The sequence below is a fragment of the Equus quagga genome, chromosome 7 (assembly GCF_021613505.1).
Source record: "Equus quagga isolate Etosha38 chromosome 7, UCLA_HA_Equagga_1.0, whole genome shotgun sequence".
Classification (NCBI taxonomy): domain Eukaryota; kingdom Metazoa; phylum Chordata; class Mammalia; order Perissodactyla; family Equidae; genus Equus; species Equus quagga.
In genome coordinates, this window is record NC_060273.1 from 12,348,086 (window position 1) to 12,365,081 (window position 16,996).

The following is a 16,996-nucleotide window of genomic DNA, read 5'->3' on the forward strand; positions in this document are numbered from 1 at the left end:
AAAAAGAAGATTGGCAACAGATGTTAGCTCAGGGCCAATCTTCCTCAGCAAAAAAGGAAAATATGCTTCAGCACAATCACCACATGCCAGGTCCCATAGAGTTCTCTGTGCCCATAATTCACAGAGAACATTCTGCTTGCAAGGCACCGTGCTTGGCACCACAGGAAAGATGAAAATGGGTAGGACTGGCCCCCAGAGTCGAGGATTTCATAACTACTTAAGGGGAGATAGGAAGTGTATAAATTAATTTTTCCATTGCCAGAAAGAGAAAAGCAGCCCCTGGCAGCCAGGAGCTGGCCTGGCACTCACAGCCAGGCTGAAGTGTTCTCCTGTTGAATGTAAACAGTTTTGCAGGTTGCCAACAGCAGACAAGGCCATTCTGAGACTGTGATAGCTCGAGACAAAAATAAGACAACTTCCCAAGTGTGTCTGAAAGCAAATGACACGGGAACATTGTCCAAACCACCAAATGACCAACCATCTCCATATCCTGTCTCATCTGGGTGACCACCGCTTCTTTACCAGTCACAGCTCTGGCCTCGCTCTATCCTTCTCATTCTGTGGGTGAGAATTATTAACACGTTCTATCAGAGAATTCCCTACCTTCCTGACAACATCCAGTCCAGACGACACGACACGTCCTATAAACCTTCCTCGAAAGCACCTAACACAAGCCCAGATCTTATCTAGGTCCCTTTGAACACCCTCGTACTGATATCTTTCTGTCCAGAACTGCGTTAAGGGGCAAGCTAGCTAGATACCCATCCATAGAAGTTGCCCCAGGCTCACTCAAGTGACGTAAGATGGAGAAAATTGTCCCATGGGCACTTCCGTCAGAGGGAGAGTTTGTGTGGGCGGGAGGAGCCCCGTGGGAGACAAGCTTGTCGAGATTAGGGTTCTTGGCTGCAAGCAACAGAAATCAACTCCGCCTGACTCAGGCCAAGAAAAACCGAAGGGTTTACTGGAAGGCTGCGGTGGGCTGCGGGGGGGGGGGGGGGGGGGGGGGCTCATAGAACCAAGGACAGTCTCAAGGGCCAGGCTTGGGAAATGGGTAGGAATCAAGAGGCTCCTGAGGCTGGTCACAGGGCCACTCTGGCCAGGACACCATGGCCATTGTTGCTGGCCATCGCAGGTCCTGCCCCACCGTCCTTTCCTCTCTGTGCCGGTTGCCCAGGGGTTAGCCCTGGACAGGATCTTGCGGTTGGCCGAGCCTGGGGAAGAGGGCCGCTCCCTTCTTTAACTTCTCTAATAAGGACTGACACAACGAATGAGTCCCCCAAAACTAGAGTTTGTAGACTGAGCAGCCGATGCTGGAGCGAGATTCCCCCCCCAAGGGGCATGTGTGAGTGACAATAGGTGGTCTCCAGACAGCCTTCTAAGTAGGGAGAGTCCTGCTATCTGCGGGGTCTTTGTTTTTTTCCAGGAAGGTTATGGTGAATTGGTGTCAGAGCTGAATTTCTTGGAACATTAAGGAGAGGCTCCTCGCTGCTGTAATGTGCGCACCCAGCTCAGACGACTTAAATTAGCACCCTGGCTCCACCATTTGATCAGGTGTGTGATTCTGGCTGAGCGACTGCACCTCTCTGAGCTGGAGGATCTTCCTCCGTAAAAGAGAGATGGTCACATAGTATCCAGCTCAAAGGGATATTGTAACCCTTATAAGGATTAATTGAGATAATCCACATAAAGCACTTGGTGCCTAGCGTATAGCAAATTCTGAATAAACGGTAGCTAAAAGCATCATCCTCATTAACGTCATCATCATCATTAGCAAACATCATCATCATCATTATCGTCATCATCGCCCCTGGTAATCTTTTCCCCACACAGTGCTCAACTTCTCTTCTAAAGAAATGTTGAATAAATACGTACAGAATGTTGAAGAGACACCCCTCAAATTTTGCCCACCTGTTGATTCCAGCCAGTGATGTTAAATTTTCAGGAATCGTGGGGCTGTCCTGGTGGCATAGTGGTTGAGTCTGTGCATTCCACTTCAGTGGCCCGGGTTTGCCGGTTCAGATCCTGGGCACAGACCTACACACCACTTGTCAAGCCATGCTGTCGCAGCATCCCACATACAAAATAGAGGAAGATTGGCACAGATGTTAGCTCAGGGCCAATCTTCCTCAACAACAACAACAAAAAAAGTTTTTTCAGGAATCTTGCCAGCCCATTGTTAAACTCTTGGTAGCTGGAAACCTGCCATGGTGGGAGTATTTACCCCATGGAAATTGGCAAATGATACAAACCAAGGCTTCTACTTCCCTCCCCCTCTCTCAGCCAGTTGTTAAGTAGTTGCAAGCAGCTCCACTTATTATAACCCTCCCCTGCCTGGCTTTGGGGCATCCAGCAGAGGGCACTTGCTGTTTCTTTGTGGTTCTCCAAGCCCCTCTGATCCTGCTTCCACATCCAGGAGGCCACTAATCACGGGTGCTGAATAAACATGAGGTTGATTTGAATGTTAATTTACTTATCATCCAAAGCAGATCTCCTCTTGATGGTGCCTTGAGTCTAACGAGAATTGTGGGTGGTGACTGTAGACGGCCCAAGGCTCCGAGGAGGATGCTTGATGTTCAGTGTTTCGGCAGGAGCGGGGCTAAGCCGAGCGCGCGGACCGTGTGGCCCAATTCATATGCCACACGGGAGTGGGTGGGGCGAAGGGTGAGGGAGCCTCTCCTGGGGCTTGGGGCTTGCAGGCTGTGTTCCTAACATTTTTTTCCTTCAGTCATTTGATGCTCAGTGGAAAGGAATGACAGCTTTAGAATTCCCTTACAGGAGGGGCCTAGGGCCAGCAATCTGGTCACAAGGAGGAACCCAGTGGGTTATCTGAAAGCTGTATTTGAAGTATCAGGACCATGGTTTTTACTGAGATTAGGGGTTATGGAGGAATTAAAAAAACACATGGATTTCCTATGAAGTTTTTTACTTACACTTTACACAAAATCGGGAAAAATGTCTATTGCCCATCTCAAAAACATTTTTAAAACATCAAGGTGGTTTTGACAGCTCGTGGAAATTATGGGATGAGGCTAAAGTCACTCCCCAAGGAAGCCCACATCTTGGAACTACCACTGGTTGACAGCATTTTAAAAGGCTCCTGACTGCAAGGATGGGGCAAAGGATGGGGGTCCTGGGGCAGAGGGGGACAACCTGGTATGTCTCAGTGGCATCTCCAGCCAGTTTGTTGTAGTGGCAATTGTCAGGACCCTGGAGTCAGACTGTCTTCTTTCAAATCTTGCCTTCATCCCTTGTCAGCTGTGTGATCTTGGGCAATTTGCTTAGCCTCTCTGAACCTTCTATGACGTTGAGAATGATAATATCTGCCCTGTAGATTGTGAGGATTAAATGAGATAGTGCTGGGTCCATGACTGACCAGGGTAAGTGCTGGAATGATTGTTAGCTTTTGTTAGTATCAGCAAGAGAGAGAGATGGACGTGGGAGAGGAGACTGCGCACCAGCAGGGACTCCGCAGGTATGGGAGACGGGAGGGCCCAGGAGGGCCCAAATGCTGAGAGAGCTCAGGATAGAAACTATTGATGGCAGAATGCGAAGCAGGATGGCTCGAACTACGGATGTCTAATTGGATTTCTCTGGGGTAACTCACCGCCTCTGATGGCTGCCAGTGCCCTCGTGGGGTCTCTATCACGGGGTCTGAGGCCTTGTTTCCATAAAAACCCAGGACCGTGTGTACTCCTCGGGGCCCGCCTGCCAGCTTGCCTTCCTGTCTTCATCGCATATTTACTGCGATGTGTCAGGCATGGGCGACAGGCTAGAACCACAGAGGGGAGAGGAGAAGTCCCCTAAAGGGGGCACAGTCTAGTTAGGGAGAAACACAAGTGCCTGGATGATTATCAGGAGGATGAGCTGTGGATGACGCGCTGTGGCAGCGTGAAGGAAGAGGCCCTGATTGAGTCTGGGAGTGTCAGAAGGCTCTAGAAGGAGGTGCTGGGGCTGTCTTGAAGGCTGCATGGGGATTAGTCTGAGGAAGGCAAGAGTTGAAGGGAGCAAAGGCTTGGAGGATGCAGGTCAGGTTTCACACAGACATGCAGATGGGCTGCTAGCCCGGAAGGTGAGTTCTATGGCTAGAGATGAAGCTGACGAGCCGAGGGCGTGGAGGGACGTCTATTGAGGCCACAGCGACCCAACACTGGCCCCCAAGAGAAGGGGTGGCCCATGGTCATTAAAAAAAAAAAAAAAAACCTTAAAAGTCACCCAGATGTCATATCAAGCATCTTTTCTGACCACAGCGATGTCAGATAATACATGCATATTGTTAAAAAAATTAGACTACCGAGCAACAAATGAAGGAACTGAAAATTCCTTCAAAAATAATCATTGTAAGGTTTTGAATGGAGTCTTCCTGCCTTTTTTCTACGCGTATGTACCTTGCAAAAGTGGATCAATATTTCTTAACCAGCTTTTTAAAAATATGGTTTATTGTCTTATCTCTTGCGAGCGTCCTTTTTAATGCCCGTGTAGAATTCCTCTAATGCTGTTGGAGATTTAGGTTGCTTCCAGTTTTCTGCTATGGCAAACAAGGCTACATGGCACATAATCACAGCTAAATCTTTATGGTACCCTTAATTATCTCTTTAGGATGAAATCTAGGAAATGAAATCACTAGACTAAAATATTTAGGTGTTTTCAAGGCCTTGGCATGCGCTTCCGAATTGTCCCCAATTTTCTACTCCCATCAGCCCATTGGCCATAGTTGCTAATTCTCCTTGGGGCTTTTCATTGCTGTCCTCTCAGACTCCCACACCACTAGAAACTGGTCCACGGGGGGCTCTCCGGGGGGCATGAAGAAGCGGAAGGCTCGGAGATCGGCGGATATTCTGACTTCCCTCCTCCCCCAGCACAGAACAGGCCCCCTGGGCTAACGACTGCTTAGAAATGAGGCTGGTTTTGAGCGTCTGGCCTCCTCTTCTTATGGGATTGCCAGAGAAAACACAGGACACCCGTTTAGACCTGGACTTCAGATGAACAACAGATCAGTTTTTAGTATAGCTCTGTTCCAAATATTGCATGGCCATTCTTACACTAAAAATTTTTCGGTATTCAGCTGAAATTCAAATATAACTGTGTGCCCTGTGTTTTTGTTTGCTAAATCTGACCGCCTTATCCCCTTAGTGTCTTACCTCATCCATTCTATGTTGGCTGTATTTTCTCAAGGGGTCTCTTAAGAAAATACTGCAGGGGGGCTGGCCCAGTGGCCCAGCAGTTAAGTTCGCATGTTCTGCTTCGGTGGCCCGGGGTTCGCTGGTTCGGATCCCGGGTGCGGACATGGCACCGCTTGGCAAGCCATGCTGTGGCAAGCATCCCACATAGAAAGCAGAGGAAGATGGGCACGGATATTAGCTCAGGGCCAGTCTTCCTCAGCAAAAAAGGGAGGATTGGCAGCAGTTGGCTCAGGTCTAATCTTCCTCAAAAAAAAAAAAAGAAAAGAAAAGAAAAGAAAAAGAAAATACTGCAGGCTGACCAGCAATAATTTTTTAATTAATGATTGTCGAGTTCTTCCTTGCATAGTTGGAAAATTATATATATAAACAATGCCCTATTTTTGGACATTGTTGGGGAGGGGAAAATCCCATTTCTACTCTTTTTGTGTTCTTATGGCTGGACTAATAATAAAATTGACACGAGACCAGATTAACAAGAGAAATGCGCACATATTGGAGATCATAGAGAAATGATGCTCGAGGAGACAACAAAGCAGGCAGCATGTATATCTTTTACACAAAGAAACAATAAATTTGTGAGGAAAGACAGGACAAGGACTTAGGTTTGAGGCACGTAATAATGAGGAGTTTAAGCTGAGTTTAGGCTTGAGGTAGTACCTTAGCAAGTTTTGTGTGTGCAGCTTCTCGGCCCTGAACATAAGGACACAGGAGAGCACCTTTCGCAGGCAGACTTATTTCCTGCTTTCAAGGGGAACAGAGAGGGTCAGCATGGCCTTTTCGCTTCTCAAGGAACTTTAATTCAAAATGATCAGCATGCTATTGGGGGGTATTTGGGGGTGGCCTGCCCTGGACCCCAACATTCTCCGTGTTTCCTTTCCTCTTCTCTTCTCTTTCCTTCCCCCCCCCCCTCCTTTTCCCCAACCCCCATCACCTGTTGGAGCTTAATCTTTGTCCACGTATTTAATTGTTTGTGGGCCACTCAGCTGAGGGCCTCAGGGCTTGGATTAGGGAAACCCGGGGCCGGAACCTCTCTCCCATCCGTAGCCTGCTGAGCCATCAAGGGAACGGTTATGTGTCTCAGTCTAGGCACTGTCATGGCAAGAGTCTGGGGGATAACAGTCGAAAATAAAAAATGAAATCACAAAACTTAGTATCTCCTTCAGTGAAGCGGAGGATGCAAAGATGGAAGGACAGAAGCGGCCACAGAAGCTGCCAGATCGCATTAGCAGGCGCCTGCAGGAAATCTGTTGGCCAACCTCACATGCGCTGGGCACAGCCTGATTCCCTGCCCGGAGCCCAGGGAAGAAGGGGGGCTCTGGATCCTCAGTCACAGCAGCAGGAGGGGCGGGGGAGAGCCCTGCTGTCTCGTCACGTGGCCTGGGTATCTGGCCTTGATTTCGTGGTGTCTCTCAGAAGCAAAAACTGAGGAAGCCCAGCATGCAGTAGGCTCTCAATAAGGTTTTCTGGATAATTGATTTATTGGATGAGTCAGCAAATCAATGATCAATATTTCTACTGAGGGGCCAGCCCAGTGGCATGGTGGTTAAATTCGTGTGCTCCCCTTTGGCAGCCCAGGGTTCACGGGTTCAGATCCTGGGTGTGGACCTATACACTGCTCATCGAGCCATGCTGTGGCAGCGTCCCACATGCAAAATAGAGAAAGATGGGCACAGATGTTAGCTCAGGGCCAATCTTCCTCACCAAATAATAATAATAATAATAATATTTCTACTGACCAAGAGCTTGCTGCCCAGTGCACACAGAAGCCGATACTATGGCTCCAACTTTTGAGAAAAGAAAAGCTTTATTGCGAGGATGACTGGCAAGGAGACAGGAGGCAAGGCTCTCACATCTGAATCCTCCATCCAGGGTTACGGGCAAAATTTAAGGAGTTGAGGGCAGAAGCTGATTGGCTAGTCTCAAATCAGTCCATACGTGGTAATAAAGCTACTCGGGCTGCTGGAAGCCGGATTTTCCTTATTGAAGGACTTCTTGCTTCGTAAAGGGCTCCAGTGGCAACATTGTTCCAGGGTCCTCTTGGGGCCGTGGGTTTCCACCCGGCCCATGCACAGTGCCGTCTCAGTTATTGAGCAAGGTTTGATTAATCAATAACTTATTTTGAGGAAGCAAAACCAGTGTAAGCTGGTCAACGTTTTGTGTGCTGTTTCGATGTGCCCCTCTCTGGGCATTGATTTCTTCATCCCTGTAAGTGAGCGCTCTTCCAGCTCCAGCCACTAGGTTAGTCTCTGATTACTTCCCACGGTTCTTTCTGAAGCTCGGGACCCAACAAAATTTTTCTCCAAAGGAGCAGCGAGTAAAAATTTTAGACTTTGTGGGCCAGAATACCGTGTCTGCCGCCATGACTGACCTCTGCCGTTGTAGCGCGAAAGCAGCCGCAGACAAGATGTCAATGAACGGGCACGGCCGTGTTCCCACAAAACGTTATAGACACTGAACTTTGAATTTCATCGAATTTTCGTGTCTCTGGAAATGTTATTCCTCTTTTCACTTTTTCTAATCATTTAAAAATATAAACACTAGTCTTCCCTCATGAGTTGTACCAGAGCGGGCCATGGGCTTGATTTGGCCCACGGGCTATAGTTTATTGATCCTGCTAAAGATTCACGAGCAACCATATCTTCCAGGAGGTCCTTTGAGCACCTGAAAGAAAGGAGAGCATGAAAGTGCTCTTTCTTCTTGATGTGTACGTGCTGATCACCATGTCTGCCAAACTAGCTGTCATAGACACATCACCGTGCATGCTCTCACTCTAGAACCTAAGATGGCTCCCATGTCAAGTCCTTCATAACCCAGACCCCTATGTCACCAATATGTCCTATTCAGGTGGACTCTTCACTGTCACATACCCAGGGACACCACACCCCTTTCTACAGCCAGTGTTGACTGAGCTGCCCCCTGTGCCTGAGCGGCTGGTACCCGTCTCCCTGACCGTCCAGATTGTGTCCCTCTTGTAAGTGACACCTCAAGCTGAGAAGCCTTCTCCCAAACAACTATGATCTCTGTCTTCCTTGAACTCCAACCACCAGGGGGATGGGCCTTTTGTATTCCCAGATAAGAGATCAGACGGCCTGGGTTCACGTTCTCATAACTTACCCTGTGACCTGAGCAAGTCCCTAACACCGTCGGAGGGTTCATAATAGTAGTGCTTACTCCGTAAGGTTGCTGCGAGAGTTCATTGAGATGATTTGTGCAACATGCTCGTCCCATAGCCTGGCGCCAGTATGCAAAAACATTCATAAATGCCAGCTACGATTATACTTCTGTATTGTTTGGTATTTTTACAGGGACGCTGTATTTATGTAACATTTATACAATAAATACAGACCAAAGGCACCCTTTTAGGTCTAAAACCAAACTAAACAATACTGTTGATCATTTTCTCAAGCAAATTTTTAATTGACGCATAACATTCACACAGAAAAGGGCACAAACCCCAAAAATTCAGCTTGATGAGTTTTTTCACTGTTAGTAATTTTATTTGAATCAAAATGAGACCATCTAGAAAACCCCTGGGAGAGAGAAGAGCAACTCGTGCTTGAGGGAGGTGACATTCTTCAGGGAACAGTGTTGCATCCAGGAACGAGTGTCTGGTCACAACCGAGAGAGAAGCCAGTTAACGCACAGACGGTAAACAAGCCACGGGGAGAAAACAGGCAGCTGGGTCTGCAACGATGCATCACAAAGATGTGTCGCCTGAGCCCGTGGTGTGCTGGCACCTCTCTGGTCCCTTGGTCCCCAGCGTGACACTGAGAGATGGCTGAGCCGTCCCTGGCGATGTCTCCACGCTTATTCTCCCCCAGGGATAGCGTTTAATCTCATTAACCAACGAACGCTGAACAAATGCACACATTCATCGTCTCAGCACCATTTGGTTTGAGGAAATTGAAACATACAGGAAGGTGAGACTCATTCTTTGACGCAGGAATGTTGGCTAAGATTTTTCGGAAGTGTCTGCCCAGCTGCCCACCTCACCCCAGGGCGGAGGGGTGGGTGGAAGTAGCCTTTCCTTTGTACCTATGTGGATATGTGCCAAGCTCTACACACACAAGCGTATTTCATTCCACACAGCCCCAAAGCAAAGGTATCACTCCTTGTCAACAGTTCGACCTAGAGCCATGAAGGGATGTGCTCAATTGTACAGCCGGTAAACAGTGGAACTGAGATCCATGCTGAGGTCTGGCTCGGCTGAAAGCACGTTATTTTCTAAGCGCTAGCAGAACAGGACTCCAGGGGTTATTGGAAGCTCTCATTTTATACATGAGGAAACAGAAGTCCAGAGCGGGGGATGACTTGCCCAAAGTCATTGTGATACAATAAGAAATCTATTTGGTTTTTGTCCCTGGTTGCTGGCATAGAGCGCCTGAAACTCTTGTAATTTCCTGAGTGATAGAGATGCTAGGAGCATCTTTTGTTCTAATATTTGTCTTTGACCCTGGTTCCTGAGACAAGAGCATCTAAGACCCTGGAAATTTCCGGAGTGATTAGAGTGTCTTTGGTTTTGCTGATGAGAGGACTGGAGGCTGGGTCCCTAGATAGCTTCAGGATGAGAGCTGGTCACCAGAAAGAGTAAGGCATGATTAGACAGCTGGGACTTTCACCTCTGCCCCCCGCCCCCCATTCTCTAGGGAGGGAGAGGGGCTGGAGATTGAGTTAATAGTGATCATGCCTACGTGACAAAGCTCATGAAAATCTCTACAGTATGACGTTTGGAGAGCTTCCAGGCTGGTGGCCACATGGAGGTGCTGGGAGGGTGGCACACCTGGAGAGGGCGTGGAAGTTCTGTGCCTTCCTCGTACCTGGCCTTATGTATCTCTTCATCTGGCTGTTCATCAGCATCCTTTGTAATATATCCTTTATGAGAACCAGTAAACGTTCTCCTAAGTTTTGTGAGCAGTTTCTAACGAATTATCGAACCTAAAGAGGGGGTCATGGAACCCCCTGATTTATAGCCAGCTGGTTGGAAGTACAGGTGGCCCTGACTTGCAATTGGCATCTGAAGTGAGGACAGTCCTGTGGGACTGACCTCTCAACCTGTGGGGGCTGCTCGAACTCTGGGCAGTTCCTGTCAGATTGAGTTAAATGGTAGCACACCTCACTGGTGTCCACTGAGAAATGGAGAATTGCTCAGTGTGGAAAAACACACGGATTTTGTGTCAGAAGTGTGGAATATATAGAAAAGCAGAGTTTTTCTTTTAGTCATAAAAGAGGAAGTTTGTGGCAGGGCGTAGCCTCAGATCCAGGCTCCACATCCCAGACCAGCGTTCCATCTCGGAGACTAGGCGTTCCTTCTTACGCATCCCAAGAAGGCCACCCCATCCACAACTTATAAAAGAAGATGCCAAATAAATATTATTTTAAAAAGCCAACCTTTTCCTCTGTCCATCTGCTTCTGCCTTCACCTCGTGGTCTCTGCTGGGTTTCCATGAGGCTCCAAACCATGTCATTTTCAAAGAAATTTTGTAAAGCAGTGGCACCATTATTCTGACAGAGCCTGATCACCTATCTCTGCCCGAAGCTAGTAGAATGACCAATTTTCTCTGCTGTCCCAGCGTGAAAGGCCGAGATGCAGAATGCCATGGGCTAGCTTTCTTTTCCTTCCTGCATTAACTGGGTTCTGGGAGATGCCGTCTCTCTCCGGAACGGGCTGGCAGCAGCAGAGTTTGACTTCCAGGCTTCAGCACTATTTGTGCAGAGAACGAGACTAATGGGGCTCATTCGAAGTTCCAGCCAAGTTTCAAAAGGGCTTTGCAGGAACTCCTTAAATGTGTTTTGATCAGTATTATTTAATGGCGCTGGAAAATCATCATGATGTAATGTTCGCAATGAGCAGCGCATATGTATGTATGTTTTTGGTTCTGCTGTTAATAAAAATGCACATCTCCACATCCATGTCTCAGTGAAGATGTCTTCAACGGCAAGGAACAGAACAGCTAAGCATAGTGTCTGAAATCTAGGGTGACCAACCGTCCCACTTTTTCCAGAAATGGGACTTTCAATGCTAAAACTGAGAGAGCCCTGCCTGGGTGAATCAGGTCAGTTGGTCACTACATAAATCATAAGGCTATTTAAGATTTACTCAACAAGAAGTCTAGACACGGGTGGTCCAAGGGTCAGTGGGGTGGCTCAAGGATGTCCTCAAGGGTCTGGCCCTTTCCTCGCTTCCCCTATGCCATTCTTGCCACCGTGGCTGCAGCAGCTTCAGGACCATAAGGGGGCAGCACTCCAGACTCTAATCGTCTTCCCCGGGAGCACCCCCAAAAAGACTTCCTGTTGTATCTCCCTGGCCTGTCGTGGTCTCACAGCTACCTCTAGCTGCAAGGGAAAAAGTGAGTGTCCGGCAAAGGCACATGGGATTGCCATGGCTGTGGACTGAATGTTTCTGTCCCCCCCCAGATTCATATACTGAAACCCTCATCTCCACTGTGATAGGGTTAAGAGGTGGGGCCTTTAGGAGGTGACAGGTTATGAGGGTAGAGCCCTCATGAATGGGATTAGCGCCCTTTTAAAAGAGAGAGGACCTCTTTCTCCACCAGGCGAGGATATAGCCAGAAGGTGGCCATCTGAAACCAGGAGGAAGGTCACCTGGTCCTCATCAGCTGGCATCTTGATCTTGGCCTTCCCAGCCCTCTACAGCCGTGAGAAATCGATGTTTGTCGTTCATGCCCCCCATTCTGTCATATTTTTGTTCTGGCAGCCTGAAAAGACGAAGACAGCTGGCTTCCATCGGGGGCTGAGACAGTGGCTCCCTAACCTATCAGTGCTCTGGGAGGAAGTGGGTGGGGAGAAGTCCGTTCAGTGGGCAGCCAACCATGTCGGCCACCACTCATGCAGCCACCTGGAGAGGAGACACCGAGTGAAGCGGTCAAGAGTGAGAGCTCGGGCTGAATCCCAACGGCCGCTCCCCTGTGTGGAACTTTGGGTGTGTTGCTTAACTTCTCTTTCCTCTCCTGTAAAGTAGAGATAAAGCTCCTCTCTCACGGGACTGCTGTGGCAATTTACATGAGTTTGTGCATGGAAAGTGCCAGTGCCTGGCACGCAGGAAATGTGTCGTAAACGTTGGCTTTGTGTTTTCCTTCATGGCGGCACCCATCTCTCCATCTTCCCGAAAAAGACCTGACTTTTACCAGGTGACTATTCTGAGACAGCTTGGCATGGGGGAACAAGCTTCTTTCTTGGGGAAAGAAAGAAGAACCATCAGGGTTTGGTGTTGCCACCTGGCGTTTGTAAGTTGAAGATCAGAGCTGAATTGTTTGGGATCTGTGGGCCCTCCTTTGGCCGGGAGGCGCAAAGGAGAGGCATTGAGAGAGAGAAGGATGGGAAGCTGGCAGTAAGAGAGAAACTTGAGGCACACGCCAGTGCTGTCCAATAGGGATTTTTATGGAGTTCTGCCGCGTGAGTCCCCGTGAGAGCATCAGAAAAATTCCGCCTTACTCATTAACGTGGGGGGGCTCTGGATGCGTTTGGGTGGCCTCAGTGGCATGCTGAGCAGTGTTTTGAATGGACAAAGCATGAGGGCTAAGGTCCCCAAGGCAAGCCAACCACACCTGGGTTACAGGCAAGAACCACACGGAACACCTGGAGGGAACAGGGCCCTCTGGGTGCACGTGGGTCAAGGTCACGCATAATTTTAGGTTCTTTCTTCATACTTGTTTGCATTTTCCAAAATTTCTGCACCAACCAGGGATCTGCTCTGCAATCAGATAAGAATGTTATTTAAAAGTTTTATAGAGGGGACCACAATCATTAGCGGGTTTTTTTAAAGGTTGTACACATTAACTCCATGTGTCAGATAAACTGCTTATCCAGCATCATTTTCTCTTTCCCTTTGTCTCCCAGCTTCTTTCTAACAGCTGATAAGTAATAATAGAAACTGTTTATTGAGCATTTTACCATGTGTGTCCCAGGCACGGGCTCAGTGCTTGATGTGCATAATAATCCCAGGAAGTACTATTATTGTGGCTATTTTAAAGATGAAGAAAATGAGCTGGGGCCGCCCCGGTGGTGCAGTGGTTAAGTTCACATGTTCCACTTCAGCGGCCCGGGCTTCCCTGGTTCGGATCCTGGGTGCGGACGTGGCACCGCTTGTCAGGCCATGCTGTGGCAGGCGTCCCACATATAAAGTAGAGGAAGATGGGCATGGATGTTAGCTCAGGGCCAGTCTTCCTCAGCAAAAAGAGGAGGATTGGCAGATGCTAGCTCAGGGCTAATCTTCCTCAAAGGAAAAAAGAAAGAAAGAAAGAAAGAAAATGAGCATCAAGGAAGGTAAATCCTGGCCCACGGCCCCTTTGAGCTAAGGCTGTTTGGTGCCGAAACTCCTGCTTCTAACCACTACCTGGCTCTGCTTTGTTCCTTTTGCCATCTTTCCTTGTCTCCCCTCTTGAAAATCATCAATAAGACACGTCCGTCAATTCTGTGGTGATAGCCCAAGATTTCTCACCTTAGGCATGATTGACACTTTAGACCAGTTAATTCTCTATTGAGGGGGCCGTCCCGTGCATTGCAGCATGTTTACCAGCATCCCTGGACTCCACCCGCTAGATGCCAGGAGCAGTCCCCCCACACACCCAGTTGTAAAAACCGAAGATGTCTCCAGACATTGCCAAATGTCCCCAGGGATCAAAATCGTCCTCAGTGAGAACCACCAAGGTAGCTGGATCTCCGCAGTAGCTGTGGGAAAGGATTCTGGAGCCCCTCCAGTTGAATGGTCCACAACAGGAACCCACAGGAACACTGTGTGCCCTCCTGGCAAGCTCCCAGGCTCGTTCGAGGCAGCTGCCACCTGCTAGGACAATCCAGGGCAGGGCTTGACAAACGCTTGGTGCGTCTCTGGCAATAGGAGACACAGGCTGAAGCGAGATGTTCCTGCCACTTGTCCTGAAAGCTAGGATGCTGGGACCAGAATGGGTGACATGGGCAGTTCTTGACCAGCAAAGGGCAGGGGGCCCCAAGCTGGTGTGCAGATGGCACTTCTGAACAGAGGCAGCAGACCAGGCTCCTGACGAAGATGCTGCGGGAGGAGGCAGAAAGATCAGTGGACTCGGATGCGTCCATTTCCAGTCCTGGTCCTGCCCCCTTTAATATTGTGGTCTCAGTCAAGCCCTTTGAGAATATTAACGCTTCCCTCTGTCCCTTCTTGGGATGGGAGGAGGATGAGCCCAAACTGGCCCACTCTGTCTCCATTCCGTTATATTTATCTTCTGCCCCTGTCCCCCCTCCCTGCCTAAATGTCAGCTCATGAGGGCGGGCGAGGCTGGGGCATCACCGGAGCCTATGGCAGTGGCAGACACAGTAAATACTCAATAAAGACGTGCAGAATGAAGGCACACACCCCCAACCCCTGTAGAGGAAGCGATTTGAAAATATGCCTCAACGACTATAGACATATCAAGCCCTTTGTACTCAGTGGTTCCACATCTGAGAATCTATAGCCCCCACGCCAAATAATCCAACACGAAGAAAAAAGCTCTAAATGAATCCATGTTCATCCTACAGTGGCTAAAATAGCACAAACAACCTGAAAACCCCATCTAAGTGACCAAGATAGGGGCATAGTGAAAACAGCCCTGATAAAGCCACGTGGTGAAATTTCAGGCGGCCATTACAAATGTTGTTGACAGCAGGATGAGTCAATATTGTAGCACACACACACACAACTATAATGCATACTGCAAAATTGTATGTGCCACCCGATTCCTAAGACTCTGGCAGTGAGTGTCCTGTCACACTGCTGGTGGGAATATCATGCATAATTCTTCTCTCTGGAGGGCAATCTGGAAATTCCTCTGAAAATGCAAGTGTTCATGTAATTTGACCCAGTGATTTTATTTTTTTCTAGGAATTTCTTTATTTTTAGTAATTTATCCTAGAGATGTATTAGGAAACAACCAAGATGTCTATGAACAGGAGAATAAATAAATCACTGTATATCAATATAATGGAATACTACGCAGCCATTAAAAATGAGGAGATTTACATGTCCTGACGTGGAAAGATCCCAAGATATAGCAAGGAAATAAAAGGAAAATCGCAAAATGTTTTGTTTTTGTTTTTGTTTGAGGAAGATTAGCCCTGAGCTAACATCTGCTGCCAATCCTCCTCTCTTTTTGCTGAGGAAGACTGGCCCTGAGCTAACATCCATGCCCATCTTCCTCTACTTTCTATGTGGGACACCTGCCACAGCATGGCTTGCCGAGCGGTGCCATGTCCACTCCCGGGATCTGAACTGGTGAACCCTGGGCTGCCGAGAAGAGGAATGTGCACACTTAACAGCTGCGCCACTGGGCCGGCCCCAGTTTTTATTTTTTTGAAGAATGGCCCCAAGCTAACATATGTTGCAATCTTTCTCTCTTTTTTTTCTCCCAAAGCCCCCCAGTACATAGTTGTAAGTCCTTCTGGTTCTCCTATGTGGGACGCCACCACAGCATGGCTGGATGAGTGGTGTGTAGGTCTGCACCCAGGATCCAAACCAGAGAACCCCAGGGCGTCGAAGCAGAGCGTGCAACTCAACTGCTACGCCACCGGGCTGACCCCACAAAATGTTTTTATACATTAACAAATGATGTCGTGTATGGTGGTATAAGCATTTTAAAAACTTTAAGATTTAACCTCTAAAAAAACCCTGGAGGAATATTTTTCAAACTATTGACAACGGTTCTCTCTAAAGGACAGAGACCGATTTTTCTCTATATTGTCAATTTCTATAATGGTTAACATTTTTTAACATAGCTGATAAGACACCAAACCTGCAACATGAGCTCGCCAGGCACGTGAAGACTGGAAGGAACTCCTCTGTCTAGGTGTTGTTAACGGCGATTAGATCATTTCTAAGCAGCGGGGTAACGGGCAGTTTCTGTCCGTCTTCTTTTAGGGGAAAACTTCTATAAAGAGCATGTGTGGCTCACACAGAGGACAGCGCCCTCCCATGAACCCTCTTTGTTGAAACCGGGGTGGTGCACAGGGTGTAGAATGTTCTGTCGGTGTAATCTGCTGGCGTGTGGTGTCCTGTTTCCCCAGGATGGATGACATCCAGCTCTGTAATGACATCATGGACCTGAAGCAGGAGCTACAGAACTTGGTCGCCATTCCAGGTAAACATCTGAGCCTCCACCCCCGGCACGTAGCTGCTCAGAGCCCCAGCCGGCTGTGTGTCCACCCCTTAGGTCTGGAAGTCAGAGTTCGTCCCTTCTCCTAGCGTGGCCTCATTCTCGCAATGTGGTGCTCCCTGATCACGATTCAAACACGACTGCGTGTCAGGTAGACCAGGTTCAAGTCCTAATTCTGGCTGCCTTCTTGACCTTGGCAAGTCACTTTCTCTCTCTGAGACTCGGTTTCTCCTCCTCTGAAAATGGGGTAGTAATATCAACGGTATCTAGCTTGTTGGGTGTACGTCTCATTGTGATTAATGAAGCAATGCAAGCCATGCGCTTAGCTTGATGTCTGATCCAAAGTAAGCATCCAGTAAATATTGGCAATCGCCATTATTATTATCCTGTCTGGGGACAGAGGATGGTGATGACGAGCTCTGACTTTGCAGTCCAACCTACGTCTGTCACTTATTAATGACAAGACCTTGGGCAAGTTACTTCACTAAATCTCGGTTTCTTCGTCTGTAGACTGGGACGATAGGGGTATCTACCTTGTAGGGTTGTTGTCGGGTGGACCGAGGGGAAAAATACGTAAAGTGCTTAGCACAGTTCCCATCCTATAGTAAGTGCTGAATAAATTATTGCTGTTATTGTTATCATTACCTGAACAAGTTTCTACCCATTCTTCAGCTCATAGCTTGTTTGGCCCCT

General features: G+C 48.3%; 1 protein-coding gene across 1 annotated transcript in view; it reads left to right on the forward strand.

Moving 5' to 3' along the window:
- Positions 1-16,996, forward strand: part of BMERB1 (bMERB domain containing 1) — a 110,938-nt gene that overhangs the window by 82,768 nt on the left and 11,174 nt on the right. Inside the window, exon 3 of the mRNA XM_046667523.1 lies at positions 16,215-16,288. Within this exon, the coding sequence (XP_046523479.1) occupies positions 16,215-16,288 (74 nt within the window). The remainder of the gene's footprint in view (positions 1-16,214; positions 16,289-16,996) is intronic.